Raw genomic sequence first — 20,651 nt, 5'->3', positions numbered from 1 at the left:
AAATATATTTTCATGATCCTGCTTATTTAAAAAATCACAGGATCATATTCATTTAAAAGTTTCCATGTAGTCTTCAATGCACACTCACCCTAACTGTTTATAACCTATGATAGTCACACTTCTACTATCCATTGTCAGTTTCTTATCATGTGAGGGTACCTGTGACAACACACATCTTTCTCTGTTACGTAAAAATATGGTAAATAACAAAAAGCAAACAACCCTCCAGCTTCCAGCCACCCCACTTTGCCTGTGCAATTATGTGGTTGTTCATTGTATTTCCAATTTACAAAACTTAAAATTAATTCCTTTTTATGGCTGATATAGTTGAAATGTATTGCATAAGGGTGAAATAAAACATTATGTCAGTTTGTGAGTTACTTAACACTGAGAAGATCTGTGCTGAATGTTTAGGTGCATTGGATACAAGCTGGCATAAATACAAAAAACTACAACAAAGCTCAGAAAATGACTAACCAAACATGCTAGACAGGAAGAGTAGACCATTGTCCATTGTCTTATCCCCTTTTGTCCACTGCCCATTGTGCATTGCGTGTTCCTGAGGTGTTGGTTTGCACTATCAGCTTGGGGTGCTCCACTGTCTCAAAGATAGTTTGCTAACAGAGCTTTAACTCCATTGCCTCTAATGAAAATCCATACTAAACATTTAGCTCTGTGTGAGAAAGGGGGGAAATTCAATAAGACACGTAACGCAATTTATAAATTACAGGAAGAACCAATCGAACCAACAGGCAAAATGGAGAAATGTTTTTATGTTTATATCTGTTCATTTCACCTCATTTTGGGAACCACAATAGCAGCTGCCAGTGTGTGGTGAGCATAAAGAGGTCAAAATCCATGTTCTCAACCAAAATGAAGTCCAGCACTGTGTTTTTATTCAGTCTTATTTTCCACACAGATTATCAGTCATGCCGCCAGAGATGTCTCCACTGGGGTATTCCCCAACTAATGGTCGCTCTTGGACAGCACCATCGATAGTAAACTAATCTGCAGCCTGCAAGGCACAGGAAACAGATCTCATTAGCACTCATTGAACTATCTTCCAAGGAAACTTTCATCTTTAGACCACTCTGACAGCAGGCCTGAAAGCCAGACTAATGTCACTTACTAGTTCTGGGTTTAATGGCTGACTGAAAATGTTTCATAGATGGATGAGCAGTTAAAGAATGAAGTAATCTGGGGTTTTATGCCTGCATACAATTAAAATAGTGTATTTTTTGTAATGTAATTAGCCTATCTAATCTTGAGTAGTATTTACTACTACTTATTCATACTTATTCATCACACTTTGTTATATCCTCCTTTTACTTTTAGCTGATTATATGAATATGTGCTTATGCTATCCTGTGTTTGCAGAGTGAAACAATAAGATTATAGCCTACTGACGAAGTAGTAGCCTAATAATCAAAAGTTGCTTATCTGCTCGATGATTATGATATTACACTCACCTTTTCCACTGCTTCATACTTCACTGGCAGCTCCCATCAGAAACTAGTAAAGCCATATTTGGACTGAGACCTCCACACTGTGGCCAGAGCTTTAAAATACAGATTTCATGTGTTGGTCATTCAGCCACTAGAGGGCGACATCTTATTAACCGCACATCCCGCGATGTTTGCGGCTCTCTCGTTGTTTGTTTACAACTTGAGTAGCTTGGTCCACACTCACAGCAAGCTAACTGGGGGAATAAACTTCTCAAGTCAGCAGTCAAGATGGGATGTGACGGTGGAACGATTCCGAAAAGACACGAGTTGGTGAAAGGTCCTAAAAAAGTCGAAAAGGTGCGTAATGCAAATGTATTTTACAGTTCCCTTGGCGACGTGACGGAAATGTATCTGTAGGTTGCTGCTCACTATTAGCCAGCTAACATGCTAACACGACATTATTGTGGCTACCCGTCTGTCTTGTAGGTGGTTACATTGCTAAAATAGTATTTATTTTAGGTAGACACGTTTGTCACAAACGTTACCTATTCAGTGTATGAATCAAATTCTTTCAAGGCTTTCTTGATGATAATGTTTAGTGCATGAACGTTGCTAGCTAGTTAGCTAACGCTAGCCCTGACAAAGTAGTGTTTATGACAACGCTTGGGAGGAACAAGGCAAATTAACGCACTTTTACTCGGTCATTTATTCTGTCTTTTATCCCTTGCGACGTTTCTTGATGTGAATCACGTACAATATGCCATAATGGATAAGTGGCCAATGGCTTTTGTGTGGAGTAACAAGAGCTCGTACACGAAATCATATACAGTATCTGGATGAGTTATATGGTTGTGTCGTTAATTGTGTGTCCAGGTCGATAAAAATGCAGAGCTGGCTGCTAAGTGGAAGTACTGTGCCTTGAGCCAGGAGAAACTCAGACGCCCCATCGTTGCTTGTGACCTGGGAAGGTGAGAACTAACTTAACATCTACCATTGGGAAAGTAGTTACAGACTTTTGGACTTCACTGTACACATTGTATGATGTCAATATGTGATTATGAAAATAAAAGCTGCAGTCATTCATGTCTGATGAGTCAGTTTGACTGAAAAAAGCAATTCAATCGCTGAAGACAAGTAATGGAATCATCACTGTGGGAATACAAATCTTAAATCAATTAAAATAAAGCGAAAATAGGTCTGATATATTTATTTAGTGTGCTAAACTCCATGTGCAGCTCTGTTTTACATGTGAGGTATGAAACAGCAAAAACATGTCCACTTATTTATACAACTGTGCTGCTCACTATTAAAATAATATGATAATTGTGAAGACTATTGTTTCTGGTGGGATCCTGTAGGAATGATACCTCAGTTTCTGGTTTGGCAGTTGAAAGCTCTTTGTCTGATCCAAGTTAACCTGCTTGGGAGCAGGTTAGGAGTTTAACATAACTTACCATGTCCTGGTAATAAGTGGGCCATCCTAGTAGGAGTGAAAATTAATTATACAGGCCTCAGTTTTTATGTGGTCAGCTGCCTTGTTGCAAGTGGGTAAACTAGATGATTTGATGCAGTCACACATGCATTAATATATGTAACTCAGTCACAAACATGTCTTAATTCTGTGTTAACCCACAATCTAACATGGTTGTCGTTCCACTTCCTGTGCTACGAATGGTGTGATTTGTAGATTAATTGTTTTTTCCCTCAGGGGGCCTACCCAAATCTTGTGTTTTAAGTATGGTGTGTTATTGAGGCTATTTAAAGTGAAATCCCTGCTTAAATTGCACACAATGTATACTGTATGTTATGTTTCAGGCTCTATAACAAAGATGCCATCATTGAGTATCTTCTGGATAAGTCTGCTGAGAGACCCAATGCTGAGGCTGTTACACACATTCGTGGGATAAAGGTATGGTAAAATAACTGTAGTCTTCTAAGTTTCCTCTGTCTAGGTCTGTTTATGTGTGCATATCTACATTTCTCTTTGACTGCATGTGTGACTTTGTGATTCTGTGCGCGTCGATTCCCTTTCTCCATTTCTAGGATATTAAGGAGCTGAACCTGACCGACAATCCTGAGTGGGAGGGAGAAAGAAGAAATGCTAAAGGAGACCGTTACGAGGACATCCACTGTGGCATGTTCATTTGTCCTGTTGTTGGGTTGGAGATGAATGGCAAGCACAGGTAAACAATAACAATTAGAAAGGGATATACTCACTGTTGAGGCACGTTCTGAATCATTGTGTTCTCTAGAAATACGTGTCTGACATGAGCTGTCTTGATTCCTCCATTTATATTTTCTACAGTTGTTAAGCTATATATCATTAAAAACACTGTAAAAATGCACAAGAATGTATTGTGTACAGGGAACAGCTACAGAAAAAAGTTAAACAAATAAATAACTTATGTTTCCTGCTATTTTCCTTCTCAGGTTTTGTTTCCTGCATACCTGTGGTTGCGTCTTCTCTGACCGGGCCCTGAAGGAGGTCAAGACAGAAATCTGCCACAAGGTGAGCAGGATTTCATCCTGTCTTTCTCTGTCACTCCTCTTCTCATACCTTTTTTTATGTTCATGCAGCTTGTATTGACTTTGGAAGTAGCGTCTCCCTTAAAGTATACACTTTTAAAGACCAGTTTTACTTCACAATACTTATTTTTAAATTGGGGCGGATTTTGTTGACGGTTTAGTAGTGTCCCAGCTCTGACTCTTTTTATATTTTCCTGATAGATTTTTAATATACCCTCCCATGCAACTGCTTTTAATTGCTTACTCCTCACTGTTTGACAGTGGCTATGATGGTATGATTCACATATAAATAGTTGTTGTTTTTATTTTCATGTCAATTTGACCAGTCAGTAACATGCCACATTCAAATAATCATAATTCAATAAATATCTCATCAGGCGCGCAGAAACTAGAGTAATATACTGGATCAAGGTAGATCGCTTATTTATTGATATGTCAGTCCATTATGAATGAATTTATGTACGTTCTGGGTTTATGTATTAGTGTACTCCAGGGCTTTAGTTTTAGACAATACAAAATTGTGCATTTTATAACTTACAGGAAATAACACTCATGGAGTACCTCTATAACTAGTATTTCTGACTATTCAGAATTTCGTAATGCCCCCCAATAAAAGCGGTCCAGAACTGGGCCTGATATGATACTGATGATTTCCTGTCTTTGGAGGAAACGGTAACTCAGCACATGTTAGTCATTTGACCCTAAATGGAACAGTTTCTGAAACCACAGGAAGATGGCGTGTGTAGCCGGAAACAGACTGAAAAACCCTACCAGTTGACTGTAGAAAAGTAATGTCATTTTTCACTTCATAGAAACAAAATCACAGTTTATTTATAATTCTGATATCCACATTCAGTCTGACATAAGTTACAGTGAAAATTCAGATAAATCTGATAAAACATCAGCTTTGTTTTTTAAATAGAGAAGAAGGGAATACTTTATCTTGTAATTGCCCTTCTTGGTTTACCTTCACCAACCATTCCTTCATGTAATAAATGTACCGACAATAATAGTATTTATGTTTCTGGACAACACTCAACATAATTAAATAAAACTATATCAACTATTAAATAAAATAAAAACATTCAATATATTATTCAGTAATTTAGTCAATACTTGATGTAGTCTTGTCTCAAAAACAGTCTATGGTGTATTATGTACTAGTGTGTTTTTTAAGCCTTTGTGCTTCTGCTTTAACAGTGTTGCTTTAATGTAAAGATATATTTTGTTAATCCCCTGCCAGTACACTGGCATAATACAGTGTCTCTTGATTATAAAAACAAAAGAAAAGAATAGACAAACACATCTTTGAAAAGTACTCATGCTATTGACACTGGAAGTGTACAGTGTATCATCCCTTTGTTCTGAATTCAGTTTTTTCCTGCTCAACTCTTTGACATTCAGAGTCACTGTGCAAATAATATAAACTACACAAAGTCCAACTTTTGTGATCAACAGTGATTTCATGCTTCAGTACTGTTGGTTATGTGGCTACTGCTATTGCTTGAGTTGCTGTGTGTATTTAGTAGCCATGATGGTTCTATAGGAAAAGATGCCTGACTCAGCACTTTGTTTCTGTGCCACTGCTCCAGACAGTCCAGTGCCTCCGGAAAGGTGTTTTTCTCAAACTTGTTGGCAAACATGCCTTTCTTGTTAATGATCCAAGCCAGGTCTTCTACTCCATAGACACAGATGTCTCGCACATAATGTCCTGGAAAATGACATCAGCAATTTTATTCAAGCAGATAGTGTGCATTGTATATATATTGTATACATAAAAAATAATATTTTTTTTCTTCTTTTTTACAGTTTTACCAGTGAAAGGTTAAACACAGACTAAACAGATAAATCCTAAAAACGTCATTTCACAGTATGAGGTATACTGATGTGATTAATATGACATTAATTAATACTAGTATTAGTATTGAGATGAAGCATGAATTATTATTGTGTATCAGGTTCTAGATGAGATTTTGATAGCATCAGGAAGTATACCTGACCACAGATAAGCTCTGCAGTGCAGGTATTGATTAGTAACATAGTACCTCCCACACATGCTCAGCTATTCCGTACCTTTGCAGCCATTGTGCGTCTTTCCTTCTTGATCCCTCCACTTGATCGCTCGAATGGCTCCCGCCCAACCTCCATCTATGTGACTGCCTGGAGCTCCTGCAAACACATAACCAGATAGAATGAATAATTAGCATGTAATTGAATTCTAAAGGATTTTCTTTGCGAGCATTACATCCACTGTGTGGGAGATGTGCCCGGATGCTTCTCATTGAAAAGCCAAGGGAAGTTGCTGTGCTTCCTCAGAGGTGGAGAGGTTTTCTAGATATAAATTTCCCAAGCAGCTCAGCTCCTCCTTTTCCTGTGAAACATTCTTTCCTGTAATACTGAAACAGACGGTTTGAAACCACATCCTGTTAAGTCAATCTTTGTGCAACTTTTACACCACAATTGCGTGCCTGCTTAACCTTGCCACCACCTGCAGTCACAGCCACTTAAAGAGGAATTACAGTATGCAGGTTTTTTAGCTTAACTATGCTACATTTTTACCTTAATTTAGGTTTAATAAATGACATGTACATTTTTGTGAGGGAGAATGGAATCGCTCTGCCTTCCAAGTAGCGCCTCTTGGCTGAAAACCAACTTTGCAAGATCAGTGCCACCGCCCCAGTGTCCCAGCTCTCATCTCTGCGCGCCGCGACACAAACGTGCTCCGTAATCCGTAATCCGTAATCTCTTGTTTATGACAGATAAGAATACACAAATATACTTGTAACATTGTATATGATACATAATGTTATGTACCGCTCTATCAATTGCTTTCTCGTTGGCTTTGGTGTAAACAAATGCACATGAGTAGGGTTAGCAAAACAGAGGAAAAGTGACAGGACTTGCATAGTTCCCCTTTAAATTAGCTTTTCTAAATAAGACCAGTATTAGACAGCAAGACAAAGCAAACAAATTCTACAACATATACTGTTATCTATCTTTATACCAGCAATCTCAATATCAACACTGTCGGTTTCCTGTTCAAGGCCATATTTCCTCAGAAGTAACATACGGCACCTCTCCTTTGCTATCAGCAGGAAATGTTGAGTTGTGTTTTACTAAATCTGACCTTTCTGATACTTGACTCAAGAATGACTCTAGTATGAGAGATGACAACAAACAAGGGCGTGTGGTGACAATACAAATGGTAGGACTGTAGAGAATTAGGAACAGCTGCCTTCAAGCACACAGTCATTTGTTGCGTTACATTATAAAAAAACATCATTTTCCACTGAATTTTAAATTTAGTACAGTCACCATCATTTTCACTGTTGTTGATTGCTGTTAGATTTCCTAATGTGTCAGAGCTACGAGGCCAAGTTCCCAAATGATCCCAAATTTACCACTTTTATACTTCTAAATGTAAAAGCCTTTAAGCAATTTTACATTTTGAATTACTTACCAATTCTATTTTTATTAAGATTTTTCAATTGAAAAATGCACATTAAAGCTTAGTGAATAAAAATGCACTTAATGTGATAGCACATCCAAGACTTGAGACTTCACTGTTTTTACACTAAATCCTGTAACTTCTTGGATCTCTTTTATTGAAACACTGCAATTTGAATTGTACCCCTTGAATTGGAGTTAATCAGGCTTTCTTCTTCACATCTTTAGATTGTACAACTCACGCAACTGTGAAATACTGAACTGATTAAAGTCACAGCCACTGAGCCAGCATACAAATAGTTAATGATAAAGTTTGCCCTTTGACTTTGTTGCATAGATCGTATTTCTTTATCTTAAAATATCATAATGGCACTAGTTAATGATTTGTAGTTCTTCGTGAAAATGTGTCCTGCAAAACCCAGAGAAAAGGTTATGTCAGTTGTAGTCAAAAGTTGCTGCGTGTCTGCAGACCCATTCAGAACAGGCAATTTACCTTTGACATGGTTGAGTGTCACCCAGTAGTGCTCGTCTGGACTGAATGTATCCTTGGACCACTCTAGGAGGTCGTGAGCTATTGGGCTGGTCAGAACAAAGTCGACGAAGCCCCTTGTGAGAGCATAGTAAGCTGTTCCAAAGTACACTTCCAGATTGTGTGGCGGAGGACCTTTCTTGGGGCTTCTCCTTTTTGGAGCTACATGTGACCCCGTGATCTCCAGGTGCTGGAGTTCTGTCCTGTGCTTCATAGACACCGGCTGCTTGACCCCAGGCGTCATGTTTCTGTCCCTCCACTCTTTGCTCTGCATGTACCGCACTAGTTCCAGGTTGCTCATGATGGGGAAATCCTGTCCACACAGATTCACCACCTTCTTCCAGCCGGTCTTGGACTTTGCGAGATCCCCCATGCAGTTCAGATCTGCTTGCAGGCGGGAAAAGCCAGCGTAGGTCACTTTCTCGCTGCGGCTTGAGAGGAAGGTATTTTCAAAGCAGCTGACGAGTTTCTGTACGGCTCTCTGGTACTCCAGTGGAGCCTTAGCGTCCACATGAATGCAGTAGACATTTTGCGGCATGTAAATGGCCCGCAGCAGGCGCACAAAAAGCTCCAGCTCTTTGTGAACAACTATGATGAATGCTAAAGGGTAGTCTTCCTCCTCACGGCTCAGAGGTGTTGTGATGAAGTGTAGGTCTCGCGTCAAATCAGAACACTGTATAGGACGATTGAGAATATAGTTTTCTACCTGCAGACAGAGAAGAGATGCATCAACATTACCATTAGTATATAACATTAAAGGTACATTGTGTAGGAATTACTCCCATCTAGCGTTGCGGTTGTATATTGCAAGCAACTCAGTTTTTCATGCTGCATTCACGTGAAATTGGGCAGACGGCAGACGGACAACAGCCGCTGCACGTAACGGCATAAACAAGCCTCTATGTAAACAAGTGGTCCGTCAGCACGAGGCAAAACAATACACGTGACAATATGTTGTCATGGCGATGTCGTATTGTTTACCTGACCCACGTTTTACCGGTTTTCTCTGGACTTAAGTGACTAAAATGGAACTCAAAAACAATCTGGTTTGTTACCGACGGCCGTCTGCCCGACTGCACGTGAATGCATTATCAGTGTAACCATGCGTTCAGACCAAACGTGATGGACGCGATGCCATCGCCCGTAACGCGAGCATCGCGTCGCTTGACATATTTGTCACATTTTTCACCATCGCTTCATCGCGCTATGATGCAACCCACCTCCCGCTATTTTCTTTCTCTCCTCAACCATGGCTGAGAAATAATAATAAATATAAATACATATGAAATATTCACAAGGAGGAAGCTGTAGGTCCTCTGACCCTCTGCAGGCTTTATCTTTTTTTATTACGACCGCGGTAAAAGTACGACGTCGTGTCATAAAGCTCTGGGAAATGGCCATGGATGTATATTATTGATCTGAGGAAAACACACACAGCCCCTGGGTTGTTGTTTTTTTTTTTACACAGCCACAGGTTCTCTGTAGGAGGGTCTGGTGAGCGAGACTACAGCCACAGTGATCTTCTCCACCATGTTTTGAAATGTGTGTCTGCAGCTGTGTCGGTGACGTGGTTGAATATCAACACTGATTGGATGTCGCGGCACAGCGTCATGCGATGTCACTTGAAAAGTTCAAATTTTTCAACTTCAAGCGATGGACGCGATGATGCGATGGCCGCGATGGACGCGTCATCGAAACGAAACGCGCCGCCCGACGGGCCATCGCGTGTCATCGCGCCATTTACATTGACTTTTAATGGAAAGTTGTGGCGTTCATGGCATCCATCGCGTTTGGTGTGAATGCACCGTAACGCTCCATTCCTCCTCACTGCGTTACCGCGGTGACTTTTCACAGACGCCACCTCGACCTGAGCCAACAGCTCCGGTGTCTCCACTGAGTTTCCGTGGTTTCCTACCCGCTCCATGTATGAATGATATGAACTACAAATTCAGAGCCGGAACACTTCAGTTTGTTGATGGGGGGGGGGGATTACTGATTAATGAAAAACATACTTTTGAACCAAATAATTGATTTTCGCGAATAGATAACAGTAGAAGTTACACAGTGTCCCTTTAACTTGATGTTATTAGAATACTGGTAGTAGTGGTATTAGTCAACTGGTCACAAATGTTGTTAACATACATTACTGCACTTTCATTGTCATGGAAATATGAACATGTGCATTAAACGGAACAGTAAAAAGTGACTGAAACTCAGTGAAAGGCTGCGACCTCTCTCTCTCACTCTCACACACGCACGCACGCACGCACACACACACACACACACACACAGCAGACAGCAGGGGTGGCGGTGGAAACCACTTTTGGAGGTTTCGGGAAATAGTGACTTTGTTTTTAGTGTTGGTGTGATCATAACCTTTGCTATTATAAAGGCAGTTATCATATACCTGTGCAACAAGCTTGCTGAACAGGAACTGTTACTTCACTCAGCAAATCACAAAATCTATAACACAATATTGAACAGTGCTATTGCACATCCCAGATTCTCCTCATATGGTGCAGGCCTAGTCACAGAGACTGGGTGATTCAGTTCAGTTTACCTTATTAGTTATTGTCATTTCTTAATTTTGCTCATTTGTTTTCAGCATGTAAATAAGTACATTTTTATTTATATAGCACCCACATGTCACTATCACTAAACAACCTTATTTATATCAAACCTAGTATGTGACTGGTAGTCTTGTTAAAAGCACATGTGTGTCATTGTGGTAAAACGTGGTCCTGGAGACATCCCTACTGTAGCAGTGGAAAGTACCTCAGTGGTGGCAGCACTGACAACATTGCAAGGCGGTTGCATGTCTCTAAGGTTTTGTTATAGCAGAAGCATCACAACAGGTGTCTAACATACACTTTGCAAAAAAAAGCAGTAATAAAGAACATAGAAAATCAAATCAAACGTACCTCCCAGTCGCGGTGGAACCATTCTACTCCCTTCTCAGTGCCGGGCAGAAAAGGTTTACATTCAGTGGCAAAGGGTTTCCAATTTGAAGGCTGTGGTTGTAGGAGTTCTGTTGTTGTTGTCCGTGCTCTCAAGTAAATGAATGAACAAATAATAATGCTCAAGCCCAGGCACATTATGAAGCTGCATTTTGTCCCTTCAAGCTGCCACATAATAACCTCACTTCACCTTATCCAGTCAGAACCACCACCGGTAAAACTCCTGCAAGAAAGACATCCAGATGAGATATGAGATAAGAAGGGTCCTGGACCCCATGAGAGTTATTAAATAGGGTTAAATATGTAGGTTAGCACAAATTGATGAAGCCAGTTTTTAGCTCAAGAAATGTAGATTAGTGTACCAGTTTTAGTCTGTTGATAATTGATACTTTAAATGTGACACATGGCAACATGTTGTCTGTTACTTGTATCTGAACTGCATTTAATTGTAGCGTTCCCAGAATATATGTGAAGGATAATGCCCCACGAGGTGTCCCTTATCAGAAATGAATCCATTAATTACTGATAATTGGACACCTCGAAGGGCATTATCCCGCTTATACCATGGTCACTTACGAAATAAATATATATTAAATCAATTACTAATAAGTATTTATCGTTAAAATCATACAATTTTCACAATAAGCGGCTGAGTGGACTATTTAATATAGTATTATTTCAGAAGGCCAGTGCGCTTCTTACCACTTGTGTGTTTATAGACTCCAGTGTCATGATGCGCTGAAGAAAAGTGTATCCGTTGCTGCGGTTACCAACAAGCGTTTGAGCCAGCGCAGTAATATTTAGAACCGTAATCAGGCAATTTGACTGGAACATCTTTATGGGTGTCCATTATCACTTTTTTATGGACACCCCGCAGCCAATCAGAATCGAGTATTCACTCAGACCATGGTATAAAACATTATAACCTTCCCTGCTTCCCACCTCAGCTGTAATGCAGAGCAAAAATGATTTAAAGAAGCTGTACTGTTTGACAAACATAGGAGCAGGTATACAGAGAGCTGACTAAGTCAAGCACTGTTGTCATAGTAGTTTTTGTTTTAAAGTCTTAAATTCTTCGTAGGGCTATGAATTGAAACTAAAATTTGATTTGCTGCATGGTTTATGTCTTGATTGAGCAATAAAAAACATGTAATGTAAAATTTTAAAGTAATGCCTCTGTTTGATGCTATTATGACTTTACCTGACACTGGCCTTTTACAAAAGGTCATAGAGGCTCATTGAACAAGTTCGGCCTGCATAGTCTTCAACTGTCATAGACACATTAGTTACAACAGACAGCAATAAGTAAACAAACAGCATTTTTAAGAGATATCCATAACTGATTTCTGATCGATGAGCATGCACGTTTACTGCATAAAAGCAATTTTTTGCCTGAGTGAAACAAACATGTGATACAACAGCTCATGTTGCTTTCACTTTGAGCTGTGAGCTTCCGAGTTCACATACACACGAAATAAAGATGGGAAGCATTGTGCGTGGGCACAAAAATGTATCTAAAACCCCAGTGGTCTCCTTAAAGCACAGATGGCTTGGACATATCTGAGGATTAGTCCTAGTCCCAGATGATTCTCTGTGGTCAAAACCCCAGTCTTGAGAACAGCACCAAAGATGCCCCCACCCCTACCCCCACCCCACTTATCTCATCCAGCGCTTCACTGATATTAACAGAAAAACCAGACAGACCATTCTAGCACTCTGAGTGCAAATGACTGGCTAGCTTCTGCTGCTAATTGGTGTGAGAAATGCATTTTAGTTTTGCTTTATTGCTCAGCCAAAAACCTTTTGATTGTAATTTGACATAACAATTGATTCACATTTGTTTTGCTATTATATCTATATCTATTATTTCACGTTTACATCTGTCTACATCATGCTTTTATCAATGCAAAATATGTAAACACATGCTGCTACGGTATGTAAATAAAGACAAGATAAACAACTCACCTTCGAGGTAGTTCAGTTTGTAGTCCTTATGATGAGGAGGTGAAACATTAGACACCAGCGCCTGTTGTGATCGTTGTTACTGAAACAGCTACTCCGAATGCGTTACTTGAATCCATCCGGAGAAAATCAGAGTTATTCCCATAGGCGACATCATCAGGTAACAGGAACGGCGTCGGGGAAGGTTCGTCTATCTGCTCCTGTGAAACCTCAGTGTTGTTTCGTTGTTCTCTGGCAGCGAGCCACTCAGGAAGCTGCCTCTCTGTGCTTCAGATCGTGTCGGAGCAAGACAGAGTGTTTTTCTTTTTTCTTCCTCTCTCTAGTTGTGTTCGGAGCTCATCAAGTCGCCTCCCCACAGCAGCCTCATGAGATTAGGGCCCTCCCTGCTTGGTTACCAGATGTAAATGCACACACCTGACACATAGGAACACAGTCATAGCTCTCCCCCACACGCACACACTTTCTCTCTCTCCCTAAGGTTTTTTCCACACTCCTCCCCCATGCAGTTTCCTACTCACAGATATGTTGTTTCTTCCCTATTTTGCTTTACATGATTTCTCCTTTTTTTTTTTTTTTACTCAGGTCCCTTTTTTTCTCGAAAATGCGTTGTGTCGGAGTTCATCTCTACAGTCGCATGCGCACATGTCAAATCAGTGTTCTGGTTGACTTGCCGACTGACTGACTTGACGATAAGGTTCCCAGCTCACCCGGCGGTCCGTGTCGTTGGGGTAATGGCAGCAGCAGAGTGAGGGACTTCACCCACAGAGTTGATTTGCTGCCTGGTCAGCTTCTGAGATTATCCCTCTTGTGTTGAACAGAGCACATGGCCTGGGTTCACACCCACTGAGCCTGCATTACAACCACACAATAGATCCCCTGCAGCGGTTTGATAGTTGTGTATGTGTGTGTTTTCCCCTTTTTTATGAAGCAGTCATGCCGCATGTGTTGGTGTCATTTCTGATTAATACACAATTTTTGGGGGGGATGAGAGAAATGTCACTGTTTGATGATTGTTTTTTCAGAGACTGCACCTGATTTCATTGTGCTATTTCTGTTAACAATTAACAAACTCTATATAAATAGATAATGTATCAGGAAGTAAAATACCCTACTACATTTTAGTCAGTAAAACTGGACAAGGCTTTCTTGTTATTGCCACCTTATCAGCAGCAGTCAACTCAATCTACATTCTGTGAAAGATACAAAGCAGGTGGATTTTTAGATTGTGGATATAAAAACAGACTTGCATCATTTATTCATTGCTCATACATTACAGTGAGACTGCGTGGTGCAGTAAACACAACATTTATTGATTCATTGATGTCATCGGTCATTAATGGGTTTCCAGCTTGTCTCTGATTATGTTCCCATTAGGGTTAAAGAGCATTGTTCACAAAAATAATAATTTACCACTTCTTGTGCAGAGCTGTTACAAGCCCACGCATTATGTCACTGTCTTACTGTCTTTCTAACTGACTCACTGACTTGACTGTTTCCATTGCATCACTTCAATTTGAGCATGATTTTCCTCAGAGGAGACCAAATGGGTCCCGGTTACAAGTAAGACGTACATACAAACTTTTAAAATCTTTTTCGTATAGCTTTTAGCTGAATTTTATTTTATGCAATGTTACTTTGTTTTTAGCTGCATTTATTTATTTATTCTCTCATTTATTGTCAGGTTTATTATAGCTTTTATTCCTTAGCTTTATATTTGATTTCTTTTTAACATTACCTCCTTGTGTTTCCTCATTACAAAGTAATGATTACGTTTCCTCAGTTAGCTCTGGTTTATTACAGCTCTCTTAGGATGAGGAACAACAACGCACACCGTAATTGTAGAGGTGCTGGCGATGGATAAGGTTGAGAAAAGAAAAGAAGAACGCCGCTCAGCTCCAGTTGCAGAGATTTAGCCTATTTGAAAACGTTTCGGCCAAGGCCTTTGTCAAGTCTTGACAAAGGCCTTGGCCGAAACGTTCTTCTATTCTTATTACAGCTCTCTGTCAAGTACTTTCATGATGACATTGATTTGTGTGTGTGTGTGGGGGTGTGTCTCTTATGTCTCTGTATGTAAAGCACTTTGTGTTGCTAACCTCGTATGTAAGGTGCTGTACAAATAAAATATGTTTTGATTTAGATAAGATGGGACGTGGTGTTACAGGGAGATGATTTGGTTGCTGGCCTTTCACAATTGTGCCATTTTATACAACTTGTCAACATGGAGTATGTTTACATATCTGTTTTTTTCCTGGAGAAAAACCCGCAGCCATGATTAGGAATAGCTTGAACCATTATACCATTTGCTTTTCCAGTCCACCTGTCCCTGTCACAGAGACCTCACAAAAAATTAAGATTTCCATCAAGCTGGATAAACAAATCATTGTTTTGCAAGTGAAAGTAGCATTACATCTCCCCACCTGTTGTGCACCTGATCTTTTTTTAAAGTGCAGCATTTTGGCGTTTAGCCTAATCATATGTAATGGTAAGATAATTTGTTTTATAAAGAAAACACCTTTCTTCCCAGTGGAACACATCTATACAGTAGCTTTACATGCAAATATATATTTGAAACAGTACTACAGTATGTTTAAATACTGTCCAGGAAAAATCCTCTTGACAAATAAAATGCTTAACTCTCTCACACACTGTAAATGTGTAGCTTATCACATTTAGCTCAATCTCACACTATGTGAAAGGTTGCACTGGGCTTTTTTTCTTATGAGACCTGTGTTTCAGTTGTCAGCAGATGTTTATGTCACTCACACAAATACATAATCCTGACCTCATTCAACCGACTGGTGAGCTGTCTTATTTAGCAGAACAATAGAGCTGGGTGGGGTTGTAGTGTGTGGACGGAGTTGAAATCAAAACCTTTGATGTTTTCCAACATCAATGACATTCACAGCATAACAAACATATGCAATTGCTGCATTCAGCTTTGTTTCACTGCTGTTGCCACTGTTATTACTTAGACAAAACTCAGCAAAGACTTTTCTCATATTCATTGATTTAGAAAAGCCTATAAAAACACAATATGGTTGTGTCCTCAGTTAGTTTTATAGCCCCAGTATGTAACTTATTTGGCTTTTTATTGGCAAAAATCAAATATTTCTTTCATAAATACGTATTTCACTGAAGTGGAATCACACCTGCATACAAATGAAAGCTTTCTCCTACCTTAGAATGAGTTGTTACAAGTCGTTACAAATACATAAGTGGGCGACGCACTGAACCGAGGCTGCCATGTTGCATCGCCATTTTTTACGTTGAGTGGCAGCGTGACCGTAGGTAACCATAGAAACTCACCGGTGCTGTCAGCTCGTGGAGAAAGTTTTCCAGGTAGCGCCTGTTCAAACTGTCACCACTGTGTAGTGTGAGGAAGGACGGACGCACTGATGTTGCATTCAGGTGCAGTCAGGCAGACGGCCGTCGGCAAACCAACCGGATGTCATTTTACTGGACGAGAGAAAGACGGTAAAAAAAAGACGGTGGGTCAGGTCAACAATACGACATCACCATGACAACATATTGTCACGCCTGTATTGTTTTGCCTTGTGCTGGCGGACCACTTGTTTACATAGACGCTTGTTTATCCTGTTACATGCAGCGTCTGTTGTCTGTCTGACGTCTGCCCGATTTCACGTGAATGCAACATCAAGAACCGCACCGCTAGACGGGGGTGATTCCTACACATTATACCTTTAAGCTATTGTACTTGGACTTAGTGTTGTCTTATATTTCTTCACATTACATTTGAAGTTTTAAAGACAAATGTCATGTTTGTGCTTTAGTGTGGAGACCCGTTTAAAAATGAGGACATCGTTGTGCTCAATGGTGCCAAGGAAGAGGTAGAGAAGCTGAGGGAGAAGATGGAAGAGAGACGGGCCAAAGCCAAAACCAAGGTGACTTAAAATTCTGATTCTTGTCTTGGAATAATGTACAAGATTGACCTTTGTCAGGAACAGTGATTTCATTGTGTAATTAATACATTACCCCTCCTTTTTTAGAAATCTAAGAAGAGCAAAGCAGCTGAAACTGTGTCCACGCCGTCAGAATCTAAAGGTAAGGCGTAACTCAGTCCTTGTTAAGCATTTACATAAACAAAAACAAGCAGCTAACAAAACACCGGAGCCTTTTTTTTCTTTATTTGAATAATATTGACCATCCTGCAGTAGAGTGTTCTGGGTTATTCAAACTTTTAACTTCCATGCAAAATACATATACCCTGACGCTCATGATGTATACAAGTTGTGGGAAGCAACATAGATCCAAACACATTTCATCTTGTAATGTATTTAGTTAGGAGATGATAGTCCAAAAATACTAAGTGACACTGGTGTATAATTTTCCAGGACAGCACAAAGCTCAGGTTGGAATTGAAGAGGTAGCATTTGTGAACTTTTGTTATTCAAATCAAAACTGAGAGTGCAGTGAAAAGAGTTGCACATAATTTTTTACTGTCCATTAGACAAACTAGATTGATGATTTCAAATCTAATTATTCTCTGACTTAATCATATTGTCTGACTCTGGTTTGTTCCTGCAGAAGACACACAGTCTCCTCAATTGGACGTAGCGGTGGGGAGCTCCAGTGGGGACAGCCCAAGCACTTCCTCAGGTAGCTGATGCTTTGCTTTAATATACACATACATATACAAAGACAGATTAAATAGAAACTCTAAATTGGTGGTTGAAAATGGTATTTATACCTGAATTATTTTGGGGAATCCTCCCTGCCGTCAGAAAGCATATCATTGTGAAAGATTACTGGTTATATGCATTTTTTTTAAACAATTTTTGGCATCTCCTGTGAACAGCCCTCAGATTTTCAATTGGATTCAGGACTGAGCTCAGGCTGGGGCATTCTTTGACTTTCATCTTCTCCTGGTGGAGCCCCGTTGCTTTTTTTAATTTGAATGTATTAAAGATACTATTATCTAACATTTATTACTATTTATTATAAATTTAACATCAGCAGCATCAATTATAATAAACTTAAACCCTTGTATCAACTGAGAAAAAAGTTAAAACCCTTAGCAGGAAAAAAAAAAACAGGGAAACCTCAGGATGAGTGACAGGGGGAGGGAACCCTCAACTAGGATGGGCAGATGTGCAATAGATGTTGTGTGTGTATAGTCAAGAAATCAGTTAACAACAACATGGAGTATGGAGAGGTGCAGTCAAGAGGAGCTGATGCAGGCTGCTTCATAAACAAGGAAGGCAGGCATGTTTATGAGCAAAGGAGGAAGTGATGCAGGCTACGGTTGGTACAGTGACAAAAACAAAAAACAAAGACAACGGAGAGTCCGAGAGACTCTATGTGTTATCTATAACAATAATAACATTAACAATAGCTTTAGTTGTTCACTTGTCTCCTGTGTAGTGCTTTCACCTTTGGTCACCCCAAAACTCTAATGTCACTACCGTATCTTACCTCTTCCATTTCAGTATAAAGCCCCCTCCCCCCCTCACATCTACTCCTTGGCAATAACCACACTATGATAAATAATTAAAAAACAAAACATCACACACACAATGTGCAAAGATGCAAGTGTGTCTGACCACAAGTGCATCACATTTACCTCTGTGCTGCAAAACGATTGGTCAAACAGTGTTTGCTCTCATATCTTTTATTCCTCCCTATAGGAGCCACATCTGTTTATTTGTCTGTCTCTTGGGTTTGCGTCAGGTCTCCACGGGTGGCAGTATAGCGTTTTCTTTATTATCACGGGTACAGGTAATCAGGTGACGCATGGGGTGGAGGATCATGCGGTTTTTACCGCTCGCCAGGCTCACCTCATCTCACTCCTTTGTTTCCAGCCGCATCACTTTATTAGTTTATTTTTGCATCAATCAAGTCATATTTTGTTGTAATCATTTTTGCTTATTAAATGGGAACCTCACCCAACATGGACCAGCGCATGGACAGTTATTTATTGAGCGCGTCAAAAATAGTCTCCCACTCCCATGCAGAGTGACTACAGAGGGCAGGATAGTCGCTATACTCCCCTTCACTCAAATAATAAGGGTGTGTGTGTTCACATTTATGTGAACTAGTGGTGTGTGAATCGTGCCCTAAGCTGTATCTCAGGCTGATACAGAAAAAGAACGATTGACTGACCCAGTAGCTCCAGCTCACAGCTCATTCACACCTCCCTCTCAGCTCGTATAGAGCCCCTCCCTTCCCGGAGAAGACTACACAGCACATACAACATACATTTAGAAAATTATAGATTTTGACATGTAAAATCATAATCCTAACTAAGTGATGATAACAAAAATCCTTTTTTTTGTTTGACTCAACTCAAACTCGAGTCAGTAAAAGGAATCGAGTATACAATCATTAATGTTTGAAAGGGATGGTGGAAAGGGTTCGTTAATGATTTCACAAAATCTAGACAAACAACCATCTTCTAATTCTTTGCCTTGTTTTTCTTTTTCCTTATCTACCCCCTGTTTTCTGTTTCATTTTACCACCCAGATGTGGCCGGACCCTCTGGATCCTCCAGCTCCTCTAAAAGTACAAAGTCTTCAACGACCTCTGCCACCAAGAGGTCCATCCAGGACATGGCAGGGAGATCAGAGGCCTTCAAATCCCTGTTCACCAGCCACAGCTCCGCCAAGCGCACCAAAGATCAGACATCCAACTGGGTCACCCACACCCCATATCACTTCTAAGTAACAACCACCCAGAGCGAGGACCACCACTTTTAGATTGTTCCAGAAAGTGTGACCCATTAAAGACCAAATACTGGTAAATCTAGTCCTGCATACCCAACTCCAAATGCGCATTACCTACATGACCTTTAATAATGTCACCAATATGTGGATTCATTCCCAATTTGTCTCTTTGGTCCCCAGTAGCTCAGTGTTTACATGTTGTGAACATTTTGCTAATAGCTCCCTAAGCTGTTCAGATGCCTTGTTTTGTAACCTAATTCCTCCCCCATGTATTCTCTGGCATCACTGCACTCTGTCATTGGTGCTTTGAGAATTGATGCGAGGTAGACTTTGTCATCTCTGTCACTCTGCTGCTCCCTGGTGGTCAGTGATCTCTGAATGGTTGTAACAGTCAGTATAACAATATAAGTTTGAATTGGTATCATAATTATTATTCAGTATGAATAATAACACATGAGTTTTTCATATGTTCCACAAGAATGAGCTTGGCATTCATTTTACTCTTTGTAGAATATATTAAACAACTTTAGCGGAGAACTCTCAAGTCACTTTTCTTTCACTGTATTGGTTATTTATAGTAGAATGGTAAAAAAAACAAAAAAAACTGAAATATTTTCCCAGACAAACTCTTCCAGCTGTCGGGTTTCTATGGGTCTTTTGCCTTTGATGTGACAAATAACAAATGATGTTATATTGGCTTCTACTTTGTGATGGCAAAATGTGGTGAAATTCAGTTCTTTTTCAGACAGTTTGAGTTTTTAAAGGAGATTAGAAGTGTTGTGCTTCATCTTGTTTGAAACTGCAATTGCAAACAATTTTTTACATGTAATGAGAAAATGTCAAAATAAAGTTCTATTCAGTCACATTAAGCTGAGTTTTCTTAAAATGGATTTTGTCACTTTGTGTGTGTTAGTGTGCTGACTGTATTATAACTGCAATGCAAATCAAGTTGCCTATGTTTTGTTTGGCCCGTGACATAAAGCCTGGTCGCACAATGCATGAAGTGCAAAGAAGAGCAATAACAGCAGCAACAACACCCTGTTGTGCACTTCACAGGAAAATTTGCAGCATAAACAAGCTATAAAAAGTTCTTCATACAGCAGCT

General features: G+C 39.9%; 2 protein-coding genes across 2 annotated transcripts; one reads left to right on the top strand and one right to left on the bottom strand.

Annotated features, from left to right (window-relative positions):
* The first annotated feature begins 1,649 nt into the window (after positions 1 to 1,649).
* rtf2 (replication termination factor 2) lies at positions 1,650 to 19,937 on the top strand. The gene is made up of 9 exons (XM_085777700.1): positions 1,650 to 1,802; positions 2,319 to 2,413; positions 3,261 to 3,354; positions 3,489 to 3,628; positions 3,876 to 3,954; positions 16,658 to 16,768; positions 16,874 to 16,928; positions 17,412 to 17,483; positions 19,347 to 19,937. The coding sequence occupies exons 1-9, from the start codon at positions 1,734 to 1,736 to the stop codon at positions 19,541 to 19,543; spliced, it is 912 nt and encodes a 303-aa protein (XP_085633826.1). The 5' UTR covers positions 1,650 to 1,733; the 3' UTR covers positions 19,544 to 19,937.
* Positions 4,367 to 13,340, bottom strand: gcnt7 (glucosaminyl (N-acetyl) transferase family member 7). Its single transcript, XM_085777699.1, has 5 exons — positions 12,870 to 13,340; positions 10,869 to 11,127; positions 7,912 to 8,653; positions 6,045 to 6,140; positions 4,367 to 5,682 (listed from the first exon to the last, which is right to left on the bottom strand). Exons 2-5 carry the CDS (start codon positions 11,076 to 11,078, stop codon positions 5,435 to 5,437), a joined length of 1,296 nt encoding a protein of 431 aa, XP_085633825.1. The 5' UTR covers positions 11,079 to 11,127; positions 12,870 to 13,340; the 3' UTR covers positions 4,367 to 5,434.
* Positions 19,938 to 20,651: the final 714 nt, after the last annotated feature.

Source organism: Trachurus japonicus, chromosome 5 (assembly GCF_045865225.1).
Source record: "Trachurus japonicus isolate A0001 chromosome 5, Traja_1.0".
NCBI lineage: Eukaryota > Metazoa > Chordata > Actinopteri > Carangiformes > Carangidae > Trachurus > Trachurus japonicus.
Note: the sequence above shows the minus strand (reverse complement) of the source record. Positions and strands in the feature narration are given on the sequence as shown.

Excerpts from the sequence above, each read along its gene's own strand:
- rtf2 (XM_085777700.1), top strand. The coding sequence starts at position 1,734 with ATGGGATGTGACGGTGGAACGATTCCGAAAAGACACGAGTTGGTGAAA. Across the intron at positions 1,803-2,318 it reads GTCCTAAAAAAGTCGAAAAG|GTCGATAAAAATGCAGAGCT; the intron begins GTGCGTAATGCA and ends TTGTGTGTCCAG. Across the intron at positions 3,955-16,657 it reads AGACAGAAATCTGCCACAAG|TGTGGAGACCCGTTTAAAAA; the intron begins GTGAGCAGGATT and ends TTTGTGCTTTAG.
- gcnt7 (XM_085777699.1), bottom strand. The coding sequence starts at position 11,078 with ATGTGGCAGCTTGAAGGGACAAAATGCAGCTTCATAATGTGCCTGGGC. Across the intron at positions 8,654-10,868 it reads GGTTCCACCGCGACTGGGAG|GTAGAAAACTATATTCTCAA; the intron begins GTACGTTTGATT and ends CTCTGTCTGCAG. Across the intron at positions 5,683-6,044 it reads GACGCACAATGGCTGCAAAG|GACATTATGTGCGAGACATC; the intron begins GTACGGAATAGC and ends GTCATTTTCCAG.